This window comes from Adelges cooleyi, unplaced genomic scaffold, assembly GCF_023614345.1.
Source record: "Adelges cooleyi isolate 19-005CV unplaced genomic scaffold, UGA_ACOO_1.1 ACOO_flye_CR_arks_rails_tigmint_CR_PRNA_108, whole genome shotgun sequence".
NCBI classification, from domain to species: Eukaryota; Metazoa; Arthropoda; class Insecta; order Hemiptera; family Adelgidae; genus Adelges; species Adelges cooleyi.
Genome location: NW_026095761.1, coordinates 4,808,126 through 4,822,907, shown reverse-complemented (window position 1 = coordinate 4,822,907; position 14,782 = coordinate 4,808,126). Strand labels below are relative to the sequence as shown.

Here is a 14,782-nt window from a genome sequence, read left to right as displayed (position 1 = left end):
TTTAATCAAGTGGGAAAGTAAATAATAAATGTTAGGTCAGAATAATAATAGCCTTAGTTGTTCGAAAAATGTTCCGGTTAAATATAAAAGCTCAAATATAAAGATTAGTTCATAAATATACTACATAGGTAGTTTAGGTCAAACTGTAAATAATAACCGGCTAACAAGTTTTTAAACATTTCCTCAGCAAAAATTTAAAATGTTATGAAAAGTTTAGTAAAAAAAATTAACACAGAGCCAAAGTTATTTGCAAAAAAACCTTGATTTAAAAAAAAATATATTATTTTCATCGGTTTGGAGATATTTGCCACATTTTATTTATTAATGAGCTATTATGTTAGTATTTATAATAACTTTTTTTTCGATTAGTTTAATGCTAGTAGAACATGCAAAAGGACTATTCTATCAATATGTATACGCATATAAAGTATTTGACTAACTTACCTATAGAAGAAAAAAAGGTGCGAAAATGTAAATTATACTTTCGTTTAATAGCACTTATGTTAAGTTAAAATTAGAGTAAAAATACATTAACATTATATATATTAACATAAAATAGTAATTTGTATGCAGTGCACCAAATATATCTTATAATAGGTGTAATTTCTATATTGACAAATAACATGTAAATAATCGTCGTAGTGTGACATGTACAGGATGATTGCTTGATTATGATCCAGTCAATAAGTTATAAGATATTTAAAAATCTTAAGTTCATCGGTTATTAACACATAAGAGATGGTTTTATACTGTTGAAAAATATCACAAACTCGAGGTAACTAATAGCTATGGAAATATGAAGAAAATAAACTTTTTTTTAACATACTTTTTTAGTTAATAGTTCAAAATTATTAAGGACAGGAGGAAGAGTGGAGTGTAGTATAATTTCTTATCTAATTTGTCGGTTATCAGATCAGCTATACCTATCATACATTTTTTAATTTTAGTTGTTTTTAGCACTTTAGTATTATTGTTTTTTGTCTGGCCTTCTAAACCACTACTCGCTAGTCCTTACACAGGTTGATCAATCATTTATCACAAGACACTAATTTTCTTCTAAAACAATTGCAATTTTCTATTTATGTTATTTTACATTGTTAGACAAAATATTCATATTTTTTCCAGAGCTCTATCGACTTTTAAAACTTAAACGGTAACGTACACAATACGATTTAATTAACTTCTTTTTCGATTCAGAATAATTTGATAAACTTTAATAACTTAACTTTCCTACTCTAAATGAATTAACCAAAAAAAGTTATCGACCAGTCAAAAATTGTCAACAAATCAATCTTAATTTAAAAATGTTGGTTAAATATAATAATATCGATGGCTTTGTGCACACTTGTTAAAAGCCACAAAATTAAAATTGTTCGGGAAAGCAAATTAAAATATTTAAAGACTCATAGATTGTACTACAAAGTTTTCATTGTAAATATCACAACAAATATGCATTTGAGATTTTCTCTCAATTGGTATGAAAAAGTGTATTTTGGAAAAAAGTGGACATAGCACGTGTGCACTAAGAGCTCTTATCAACTTTATTCAGTTGATTGATAAGAGCTCTAGAAAAAATTTTAATTTTAATATTGTCTTCTAATATTATAATAAAATAACATATTATTAAACTGAAGTGTCCTCAAAAAAGAAACTACAGAATTGTAATATTATTTTAAGAGAAATGAACGTACCCAAATGAATCACCCTGTACACAAATAATTGTTCGATAAACATCAAAGTCAAGGTATAATATTATTATTACAGGTGGGGTCGAATTGATTATTATTTTTAGACGATTACTCCGAGATAGAGAGATAATAGCCACATTGTGGACAATAATTAGGTGTGTTCAAGATAAGATGCTTATTCGCCTCGCTGTCGCCCGTCAGACCTGTTATTCGCAATGATATGATTATATTTTTACAACTATTTAATTTAATATAATTATAATTTTTTTAAGTGGAATTTTTTTAAAATAATTTTTTATTTTCGGCGTCGTTGTTTTTTGTACTGAGGAACAAAAAAAAAATACCCAAATAATAATAATTTATTTCGTTCCTTTCTAAAAATAATATAGTATTATAGGCTGGTATTAAAAACTATGGACTCTGGTGGGAATACAAGTGCTTCGAATGATAAAAGGTATTTTACGTTGTTATTTCATACAAATAGTGTTTTTTTCTCATTGTGACATTTGTTTTGTTATTTAGAAACGAAAACAACGCAAACAGTCCGTTAACGGTAAGTGCGTGCGACACTACTATGCCGACTGTTACCGCCGATACCAGTAAGTCGACCGGTTGTTATATTGCATTCCTTTAACATCCATGTTGGAGATTGGTTTTTTTAAAAGTGTATTTTTATAATTAGCCACGACTTCCCAGAGAGACATGTTAACAGATCTCTTGATGAAAGGCCAAGTGTCCTGTGTGGTTTGTTTTGACAAAACGTCAAGCAACGAGTCGATATGGAGCTGTCGTAAATGCTATCAAATTTTCCACATGAAATGTATTATAGAATGGTACTGCAAATCGAATAATGGCAAGTAAAAAAAGTTCAAATCAGTTTTGGTCGTGACTTGTGGCTGATATTTTTTTTTGACTGACAGCTTATTATTACCTACATACTTTTAAGACAAAATAACAAATTTATCAAGGCAACGTTTCACTACAACTATAATTCAGCTTTTCTGTTTCTATAAAATAAAAAAACTTAATGAAGTTTTGGTAATGATACCTTAGGGCTAACTAACTTTGGACGAGGGATTCTGTGTCTGAATCTTTTTTATACCGAGCAATGAGGACGTACAAAAATATTTATTTGCTTTTCTTCTTTTCTGATTTTTTTCATTTTTGCTGAAAGTATTTATAATACGCATTCAATATCTACATAAAAAATTGTTGAACACCAAATACTTGAATAATTTTTCAGTGAATATCAGACCTATTTAACAACTGTAATTTATTATTTATCAATTCCAAAGAATAATTTTTGTTGTATAAATGGCCATTAACCATAATAGCATAATAATAAATATATAATATAATATATTATATTATTAATTGTAGCTACCTAAATAATAAATTTAAATGAAATTATTTAATTTAAACTAATGTATTTATAATTAAAAAAATTATCCAGTCATGTTTGCTTGTACTGTATATGCCCATGCAATGTCTTATATTAGTTATTAATGAAACACAAATTGAATTTTATCTAGGATCACATTGGAGGTGTCCGGCTTGTCAAAGTGAAGTAAATGGAAATCCAGTGTACATATGTTTTTGCGGTAATTTATTGAATCCGTTTTCAATTAACGCTGATGTTCCACATTCTTGCGGCCAAATTTGCGGTAGGAAAAAAAAGAACTCAAACAAAACACATCACTGTCATCACAAGTGTACATTACTGTGTCATCCAGGGCCGTGTCCTCCGTGTAAAGTACAAGTACAAAGGTAAGTCATAACAAAAAAGTATACATATTTATTTAATTAATAATATTTAACTCTGAACTGACCCCTTTGGAAGCGTAAGGCGAAGATGAATAAGAAGATATTTAACTCTGAACCAATTATTTCAGAAGTTGTGTGTGTGGAAAGACCAAAGTCTACGTTGAATGCGGTGCGTCAGACCCGGTGAATTGTCAGAATATTTGCTCCAAACAGTTGAATTGCAAAAATCACATTTGTGAGAGAATATGCCATGCTGGTGACTGCTCGCCGTGTTATAAGGGCTGTAATTTAGGTATGTGAAAAAATAACCAAGACAATTTTTTTAATTTATTTAGTATTAGTTATAAATAAATTTAAAAAATGTGTCGTTATAAAATAATAAATGTAATTTCACATAAAATATAAATAAAATTTTAATGAATATTATTAATTTGCCAAAAACTTAATTAATTTAAAAAGGATTGCAAAACTAAAATGAATATATTCAATTTTTGTAAAATATGCCTATATAATAATTAAAATTGTTCAAGAGAATAATTTTGAGTTGCCATTTTTATAACTTGTGTAATATTTCATTTAATTAATTTCTAAAAACAAAACTTAACTTAAAAATACATGTAGTTTGATTTTATATAAGCTGAATTCATTTAAAAGCTCTTTATGTTTTATTGAAAAGTAATTTTTTTAAAAATCATGTGGACTTATAAAATAAAGTGACAAAACTAATTTGGATATGAATCAGTAAGTGATACTTAAGTTGACTTGCAACAATTATTTCATTAGAACAAACCATTAATTATTTTCATAAAAACATGTGAAACTCCTACAAAACAAAACAAATTGTTTTTAGATCTTTATTACGTTGAGAAAACAAAAATTGTCATTTACTATATAATTAAAGAGCATTATCATAGTTACCATAATTTAACGTAGTTATCAAAACTTACCTTTTATAAATTGTAATATAATAGACAAATAGTTAAAATAACAATAATATGATTAAAAAAAACAATTAAATAAAATGAAAACATTCTTATTTTCTTATTAAAAATCTAAAAAGAATAGTATGACAACTTTTTTTGATATGATATTAATACTTTTCATTCATTTCACTCCCATCTGAACTTCGCTTCACTATATTATTCGGTTGATCTTATAAACTTAATAGTTAACTCAAAAAACAATTCACATTCTTTGTAGAATCATCAAGAGTATAAAAATCATTCTTGAGTTAATATTTGAATTCATTTTTGTAAGGTTGTTCATTATTGAAACTGAACCATTTCACTGATAGCCGTTTCATTTTTTTTTCATTTGTTCCAGCTACAAATCTTGAAGATCAAGTCATTTTGTTCGAGTTCTTTATCTTCTAAATTAGTAGACATTATTAATTTAGATGACCATTCCACAGTTAGAGTCTCAGAATCCCAACTAACAACACTAAATACATTTATATAATTGATAATACATTTTATATCTTTGGAAGTAACTGTAAATGGCTCAAAATTTACTGTTCTACATTTCATACATTATTTCAATGCAATAAAGTAAAAATAAGGATAAAATAGAAATTCATTCTCCTTTTTCTGTTTATTTAACAGATTTAGGTAAAAAGTTTATTAATAGTATATTGATTTTCATTATTAACTAATGAATAATTATGAATATAATGATAATAGAAAATTTAACAAGACATTACAGTTGAATATTTTTGTTTAAAAAAGAATTCGGAGCTAAACATAAATAATTACAATTGTTGATCAAAATTAAGTTTATTTTCCGTCTTAGTCTTACCAGGAATTTTATCTTGTCATTCAAATAATATGTATTATTAAACATTTTTAAATTGAGAATAATGTATTAAAAATGTTGACTGGTCGATAACCAGTTTCGGATAACTATTTTTAAAGTTATTAGAGTTTTAAAGTTAGGATGGGATTGGAAGTGCGGTTGAGAAATGCGCGCAGATAAAAATAATACTACACTCCACCTTTCCTCCCGCCCTAAACTTGAAACTTCAACAACTTCAAAAATAGTTATCCGAAACTAGTTATCGACCAGAAAAAATATTTAATACATTATATTCAATTTAAAAAGTTAATAAAATATATACGTTACCATTTAAGTATCAAAAGTTGCTATCAAAAAAACTAAGTTGGGGGTAAAAACAAAAAAAAATGTGAAAAATTGAGATCACATTGTGTATATATATATATATATGTATGAGATATTGAGTGGTTCGTAATAAAAGAATCACATTGTATAGTCTAGGGGAAAATCGTGGTAGCACGTCTTCTTCCTCTTCTAAGAGTTCCTTCTTTCCACGCGTGATGCTATTGATAAAACATTATCACTAACATCTTCGTATGAATCATTAAAAACTTGTGAAACGTCATTTGGACGTACAAATTTGACCATAATGTAATAGAATAATTTGACGTATAATAATAGGTTTATAAACATATACATATATGATATGCAACTAAGTAACCTTGGTTGACAAAACACAATTTTATTAAAGTTGGATAACTATTATAGACATTTCATGTTCATTATTCATGTTAGTAGACTAGTTATATAGTAGACGTAATTTTATGTAAACATGTTGTAATTGACCTTCTGATCGTTTATCCCTTAATGCAAATCAAAGGTCAATTTTGAATTCAGCTACCTGTAATTTGATGTGCAACTTAACATTTTTGTAAAATTTGAAAAAAAATTCCTTTAAAGGAGCCGATGGTTTAACATTTTATTTCATATTTGAATACAGCTACTCTAAAACTTTTAATTTGACCTATTTTTTTAAAATTTTTTTATTAAAAATTAGGATATATGATTTTTGATAGTCTTTTTTTTTTCTAGATTCTAGACCATTGGCTTTTATTATTTCCATTTTTCAGGACTCGACACTTATAGTTTTCGCCGTTCACCTATTGTTATTTCGTCGGGAGACGATAGAAGCGACGACGAAGTGAGTTTGGAAGATCAAGAAATGGACGACTCTAACGTCGTCGGTTCCGTTGTAATATCTAGGATTAGAGGGAGAATAGGCATAATGATTGCAACTGATACCGAGGAGGAAGACGGCGACGAGGAGGAACCCGATACCGAGGAAAATGATGATGTGGTCAGCGAAGAAGACACTGATAGCGAATCGGAAAACGTCAACGATGTCGAAGCAGAAACAAACAGCGACGAGGACGAAGACGACGACGACGAAGAAGAAATAAGCGACGAGGAATGTGAAAGTGATAGCGAACAAAACCAACATTCTATTGAAAGCGACGTCTATAGCGACCAAGAGAGCGTAAGCGACCAAGAGAGCGTAAGCGACCAAGAGAGCGTAAGCGATCAAGAGAGCGTAAGCGACCAAGAGAGCGTAAGCGATCAAGAGAGCGTAAGCGATCAAGATAGTGTAAGCGAAGATAGCGATGGTAGACCAATGTATAGCCCACATAGAGAGCCAAGTCTAATCTGTTATTCAAGCGATTCGGATTATTCTTAACTATATTAAATTATAATTGTTATTTATTTCTAGTGCTAACGTTAATTTGTAATTTTTTTTTTGATAAATTTTCTATAATCAATACATTTTTATATTATATAAATATTATTATTATCTTAACGATTATAATAATATTATGATCAATTATATTTTTCTACTATATATTTATATATTTTGAGAGGAGTCTCAAGTGTATGGTTAACGTCTGATCTCGAAAGACTGATTCAGAAAACTTTTGGAATCCTAACAACCAACTAGTTCATACAATTTTAACACTGAGTGGTCAAACGCCGGATTTTAGGTTAAAATGTATGTATATTCGTATGGTTATAAACAATATTTAAAATAAAAAATGCTATTGTGCTATTTAAATGTTAAGTTTATTTTGTATGTAGACACTATTAGTTCATAAAATAAATAATATATGTATATTTTGCAAGCAATAATTGTCCAGCCAGAAGTCTTATTTAGGCTAACTAATAACTGGTAAATTACGGGGGAAAAAAATCACATTTCAAAAACTTTAATCGTAACCAAACCTAATGGTTCTGAATTATGAATTTAAAAGAAATGTGTTTTCCCGAACGTTGAACAAGATAGACCCTAAAAATTTTAATTATAATTGGTTATTTTTACAGGAAAGATAATTAAATAAAAGCTTCGGAGTTATTTTTGCTTTTATACGTGTACGACGCTCTAAAAGAAAAACAAAAGGGTTTATATTATTTAAACTGTAACATTAAGGTTGCTACAAGGAAGAGCCAAAGTATATTGTTTGAAAAAATACAGGTAAAAGTTTTCTTTATAGTTCATAACAATCGTACCGACGACAGAGTAGGATAATAATATAATTGTTTATACTTTTTTTGAAAAAAAGTATTGTACTGAAAAAAAAAACTGCTCGAATTGCGACACTGAGAGAAATTCTAAGGAGCGTGGAAATTCGTATAAAGGAGTAGGTATAATAAAAAAGAATAATAAAGTGTTGACCTTTTAGCGGATTGCCAATGACATTTATACAAAGTAAACACACGCGGCCGTACTTAAGGACAGAGCTGTCTGATCTAAGTTTTTTATTTACTTAATGGAAATACATTTTCTCTATAAATGTGCGTGAATCACGCAAATTCCTTGACAGCGCCTACTTAATAAAATTGCCATGAACAAAATATAATATTATACAGTATACTACGAAGTCTAGTGCCATTTAACTAGACGTTGCACTAATAAAAAGAGTAATGCCAAGTAGGCAGTAAGGCCCAAGTCCATATCTTTGGATTTTCCAAAAAAGCAAAAAGATCTACGATTGTAAAATTAAATATTTGAAGAAAATCTTTGTTTATAGTATTCAGTTGACCATGATTTGAAATTAAATTTGTTAAATATTTCAGTGTTTTATAAAAAATATTGCTAGTAGATAAAATATAATTTTAAAATAGCTCATCTGAAAATTTAAAGGATATGATACTACTAAAACTTGATAATCGATTAGGGTTAGTGTGTTTGTTCGTGCAAGTTAATTTCCTCCCCCACAAAGCGTCGTTCGACAGGAAGTGATATTATGTATATAAGTATGTTATTCCGGAAACCGAAGTTTGAAAACTTCTAATACCGTAATTTTAAGACATTAATCAGTGGATTGTGAATCTTTACAGTTTATTGTATCAAAAAATGTTAGGTATGTGTATGGTGATAAACGAGAACACTGTTATACAGTTATGTAATACAAACTATTATAATGACTATTCCGTTATTGTGTATATATCTATAATTTAAAAAATACTGCTAATCATAGTATTTAGTTTTTAAAATCTACAATTTTAATTTTCCCAGTTTTAACGTTCATAAAAATCATATTTTTTGTCGGCATACTTATTATTAAATTAATTATGCCTATTACAGAGTTACGAGGGTTAAGTTATTCTTTACATTAAATATAGTTTACTCTAATACAAAGTTACAATAATTTATTAACTTAATTACTTTATTTGAGTTTAATTTTTTCCTGCATTCAACTCCAGTTCAATACAATCGTCTTGTGTTTTTGTATAAAAGTTAAATCATTTAATTATCTCGTGTGTAATAAATTAAAATATTATTTACAATCAATTCATGTTGGTCGACACACAGTACCATCATCCATGTTGATAACCGCAAACCGGACATATCGAAGATAGCTTAAGCTACAAACGGTCACATACCAGACAATATTATTTAACTAAGTAATTTATTATACTTTTAATTTTTGTAAATAGTATTTAAATTCTCGGTGACACTCCTAACTGTAAGTTTATTTTATTAACATGGGAAATTATTGTTTTAAAAAGATTTGCATAGCTATTTTTTTAACGTACAGTTGATACATGCGTAGGCAGTACAAATAATATCATTATTATAATTCATTTTTTTTTTATTCGGTATTTATGTCATCGTACATGGTATTCAGAATCGCATGCTAAATTAGTGAAACAAATACCTTTATGAATTTGATCGTACTATAATAGTTTAATGTTATTGTATTTGTTCCAGAAGATTTAAAAACTTTAAAATAATTATTGCTAGATAAGCACAAAAAAATTTATTTTTTTTTGTAAATTTTAGTAATTGAGAATATCATCAAAAAACCAGGTGGTCCATAAAATTATAAATACCTTATAAGCTATATGTGTAATGTGTACCGCCATAATGTATGGCTGCAATTTTAGACGTTTGATAAGCTCTACACTCATCTCAAAACCAGAATAAATTTGGCAAAATGATATAGGAAATTATCAAGTAATGCTACGCATATTTTTTTAAAGGTACATACAGAGGTAATTTGTTTTACAAAATCTTAATTTAAAGAAAAAATATTTTGTTGTATATTTATTACTATAGTATTTAGGATTTTTTAGTGTTAATTATTTTCTCATGTAATCACAGCCTTCATTAATAAACTTTTTTCTTAAAGGAAAAATACTCTTCAGCTTTTTAAGTAAAGTTTTATGAACGAAATTCGATAGAAAATAGTTTGGCTTTTGGAAATTAAAAGAATTTCAACCGTGATCTCGATGAGATTTTATTGATAATTTCAAATATCGAATCAATATTTATGTTTAAAAAAAACGGGGATTTTAACAAATCTATTCCTATCTGGCTGCTTGATCCCGGATGAGTGATTACACCGCATGTGCCCTATATTGTACCTAAGTGTTCCATGACAGTTAATTTTGATTTTCTCGCAAGATCATAATTATTCCCTCGCCAAGCATGTCAGGGCAATGTCTTGTGTTTGTGAATTGCTCCTATATGTTTCACCCGTTAATGCAAATATATTTTACAGTCTACTGGCTTCGACTAAACCGAATGACAAATAAAATTCAAAAAACGAAATATTTATCAGACGTCCTGCGGGTGGGCGACATATTATATAGTCACACTGTACGCTGCAATATCATGTTCCAAACAATTTGTTTGTTTTATTATTTTGACAGTGAACAATTAAGTAGACGGAGGGAAAGTAATGGTCTCTGCTGCTAATGTTTTGCGCCAGATGAATAAATATTAGTGTAAAATATCCATTTTGGTGATAGAGTTGCCGAGGTGGGACGGTGTATTTTCAGAGTATTCGTTTTAACGAAAATAAATTCCGCGTTGAAATATAATAAGAAAAAATGTGTTTGCCGACGGGACTTAACCGCAAGTAAACGTTATTATCATGACCCCAGCAAGACTAATGGTTGAATAATTTCAGTGTCATTTGCCGGGCATACACATTTGACGTTACACGGCGCATTAGATTGCATCTATTAAGTTGGCTGTAGTACATTTTCCCATGATGCGATTCACCTCTCACAACTCCAGTGGAGCACAACTGCCGTGTACTCAAACGTCAAATCCTAATCTTCTGCGATTACTTAAAAAATGTTTTTTTATAATATCGTTTTTAAAAAGGAATCGTGATTAACGTGTAAAAAGCTATTTGGCTGTAGCGTCCTAAAATATAATGTATTTCTGTATTGCATTTATAGTATTTACAATTTTAATAGGTGTATTCTTCGACACTGGTAGTTGATGGCTCTGATGTTATGTACAATTAAACCTCTTAAAAAATCCGACTTTACTCCTAGTCCCAATTATATATATATATATATATATAGTTGTATCTGTTTACATTATAATGTTATTAACTAATGTTGTACTTGATTTATTTTGTCAAACGCGCGTTCCATAAACGTCCAAAAGGCTCATGCTTTTACCGTGGGAATCGAGTGTGACGGTGGAAAATGGGTAATGAAATATTAGCAATAACGTTGTCGTTTTCATAGGTATTATTTGTATTATTAATGTGGTTTCAACCGAAATCCCATCTGGTACACGTTTTTAATGTAATAATTTTTTTGGCAGCTTTCAGTGTACCTACGTTGCATGTTTACATCTCTTAGTAGGCGTTTACGTTAAAACATGCAATCCATTAATCATCACGTTAATATGCTATAAAGCATAGGAGTTTAAGAGTCTTGAGTCTAATATTATAAGACAGCGTTTAGAGCTTTGAACGAATAACATTAGCTAAAACTTCATTATTTAGAACAATCATCATAAATTATTATTAGCAAAAAAACATATGTAACAACTCTTTAAACCCCAGCTTTTGATTAGGAGGGAATTGGGTTCCTAAGTATTTGAATATTAGCGTACCTATAAACAATTAAAATCTAAACTCTTGATAATGTTGAAAATTGGCACCAAAATTGAACAGCATCAATTTCAACTTGATGTGAGCTCAAAAGATATTTTTTATTTGAAAGTCCATTTATCAATCGATTTGATATTTCATTCGATAAGTACAAAACTATTTCAATAAAAGTTGCTTATAGGTGGACTTTTTTTTGTAGCTATTTTATATTTTAAAGTCGGTAAACTAATTAAAATATGCCGGAAGACATAAAGTGTACTTACGTACATAGAAATGACTAAAAATAAGTAATAATAATAATTTAGTCTTTTTTTTTTTTATTATTTAAAGAAATGTAAAGGTTGTTAAACATAAATAAATAATGTTTAGGGGTCTTTTAGGGTTTCGAATTAAGAAAGGTAATTATACAAACTGGTGATTTTGTATAGGTTTTTTGTGTTCAAAACTGAGCTTATAGTAAAATGTTTACCGTTTTAACTTTTATATGTATTACGCAAAAACATATCAGTACTAATCAGTAGGAAGTCAACAAAGTGTGGTAAAAACATTTACTAAATCTGAAACTTTTGATTGGTTTAAGAAAAAGAATCACAGAATTTTGCTATTGACAGATTCGCATGTAAACGTTTATTTGAATGCGATTTTTTTTTAATCTCTAAATTAAGGCTATCTATATCTTACTCAGATTGTTTAAGAGATTACAGAATTAGGGGTAGTAATTAGTAATAAATGCCATATATAATTTTTTTTTAATTATTCAAATCAATACCCAATTCACGGTTATGTAAATACTATAATTTTATAGTATTGTTTTCTTATTAATTAATATATTCATTGTTATTTTATCTCCACCGTTAAGAAAACCACATTGGTTTTATTATATGTGGATAGTATAAGTAAGTGCCTCTTTTTGCAATATTAATTAAGGAATAAAAATCATAGACATAGGGTAAAACATTATTTTGTTATTATTATTATTATTATTATTAGTATGTATAAGTTATAACACATTATGTTTTTGTCACTAAGTTCTGTTCTTCGCTGCGTAGGAAATGCATTTTATTATACACCCCTTTTTTACTGTACAAAGTTGATTTTTTTTAATGGTTAAATTTAATTAGTCGTGAAACCCACGACTGCACCAATCATAACTGTGCATAACAATATGATGTATATACACTATATATTTTCAGTACACGTAGTAGTGTTGCACGCACCTGTACTTGAAATTGTTTTAGTTTTATTGTATTTTATGTACGTGTTTTCATTAGTTTTTTATATCGTTTTCGTGTCAGTTCAAAGTAGGAACGGCTAGACTAAACATTGCACGAAAGCCAAACGTCTCAATTTAGAAGTCTATGAAAATATTAAGTATTAACGTTACATACTAGCTACCGGACCCAGGGTTAATAATAAAAACATTCGTTGAAAACAATTTGAATAAAACATCATAGTTATATATTGAAATAAAACTATAAAATGGATAAATTGACAGACTTTGATGAGCGATTTTCACGTTTAAACAAATCATCTGATAAATACAAATTTATTATTTTTAATTATGATCTTAGAAACAATTGTGGATGTACAGGGCGATTGATTTTTGATCGATGAACCAATGGCTTAGAGCTCTACACCAGCTAATTGGCAAATTTTCTAAAACGAACGCAAACACTAAACTAACAATATGTAAATCTATTTAAAAACAACGTGGACACACGGAATAGAATGACGGGGAGCAGCTTAAATATCTATTACAAATAAAATCCGTACATTACAAGCCAAAAAATTCCGTCTGGTCCTTCAAGCTCCTTCATATGTCTCTAACAAATTAAGTCACAACGACTAACGCATACCAACAGTCAATGAAACTGCAATACTTCACTACAAAATATTGCATTCTCACCGTGGAAACTATCCTAACCGCCTTATTAGCTCACCACACACCCTATCACTACCTAACAACGCTCCCCGCCGTTTAAAACGCCAATGGTGCAGAGACCTCTTATCCCAGAAGCCCTGTCGAAAAATCGATTGCAACTGTTAATCCTATTCCTTCTGTTTGTCCTAATCCATCTTGCCCTCCTGTCATAAGTCAATAATCGAATCAAAAAAGTACCGTCGCGGAATGGCTTCTTTTCGTGTAAATCAATGCCCTGTGTTAACTTTACTACAATGACTTATTGTATACAATTTTTGTGCAGCCAATAAAAAAAAAAACAATTTACCAAAAGTAGACTGCACGTGGTGTGGAAAGTGAACAAACCGTTTGCAAGTCCACTAGAATTATTATATAGAGGTAGACCCGTGTCCATAAGTTGGAGTGGATTATTTTCGAGCTGGTGGCAGCGGTCGAAAGCGTCATGATTTTACTAGTGCTTCTATTGCGTTTCTTATGTAAATATGATATACATATTATTATATTGTATAATAAAATTATATTATCAACCGTACGTTGATGCGGTGGAACGGCAAACATACATAGAGAAGTGTTCACACGAAATTAGGTTCACACAAAAGCTCAATAGTCGGCAGGCCGGCTGTTCGATGACCGTGGATAATAATCTTCTTCTGGGCGAATCCCATTTGTACGCGTTGAATGCATAATCACATATTATAATATTATGTATATGTATATATAATATTATTATTCTTATTATTATTGTGCCGCGGTACGGATCCTAACACATTATCGCGTTAATCGATATTATTATTCATTCACGGTTACTTAGGCAAATATCCCGCTCAGCACAATACTGAATACGAGTCATTACGGCACGTTGATCCGCCGGCAGGTTCTGAAAATTTGAAGGTAAAAACCACTGTCGTCGCAATTCAGAGAGCAATAATGTAAAGAGACGAACTAACATGATATACTAGTTGCTAAGTGTACGTGACGTCAATAGAGATAATTGAAGTTACCATTTTCCGCCACCTATGTGGGAATTAGAACCTTATTACATAAAAATTTGCGAATAACAAGTATAAGTTGAGTTGACAACAAAGAATGACAGATATATATATTATTTTATACTTCACATAAATCCCACAAAAATGGCGGACGTCGACTTCCATTTTTATCACAGCGACTAAAAATTATAATTTCCTGAAAATGTCGGATGGTCGATAACCATTTTTGGACGATTA

The 14,782-nt window shown here is 29.4% G+C and overlaps 1 protein-coding gene across 2 annotated transcripts; it reads left to right on the top strand.

Moving 5' to 3' along the window:
* The first annotated feature begins 1,879 nt into the window (after nucleotides 1–1,879).
* Nucleotides 1,880–7,329, top strand: LOC126839426 (transcriptional repressor NF-X1 homolog). Of its 2 annotated transcripts, none has more exons than XM_050574775.1 (6): nucleotides 1,880–2,142; nucleotides 2,211–2,287; nucleotides 2,371–2,541; nucleotides 3,221–3,455; nucleotides 3,584–3,744; nucleotides 6,353–7,329. In XM_050574775.1, the coding sequence occupies exons 1-6, from the start codon at nucleotides 2,102–2,104 to the stop codon at nucleotides 6,955–6,957; spliced, it is 1,290 nt and encodes a 429-aa protein (XP_050430732.1). In that variant the 5' UTR covers nucleotides 1,880–2,101; the 3' UTR covers nucleotides 6,958–7,329. The 2 variants fall into 2 exon arrangements, with proteins under 2 accessions (XP_050430732.1, XP_050430722.1); XM_050574765.1 differs by having other exon boundaries at nucleotides 3,581–3,744.
* The last annotated feature ends 7,453 nt before the right edge of the window (nucleotides 7,330–14,782 follow it).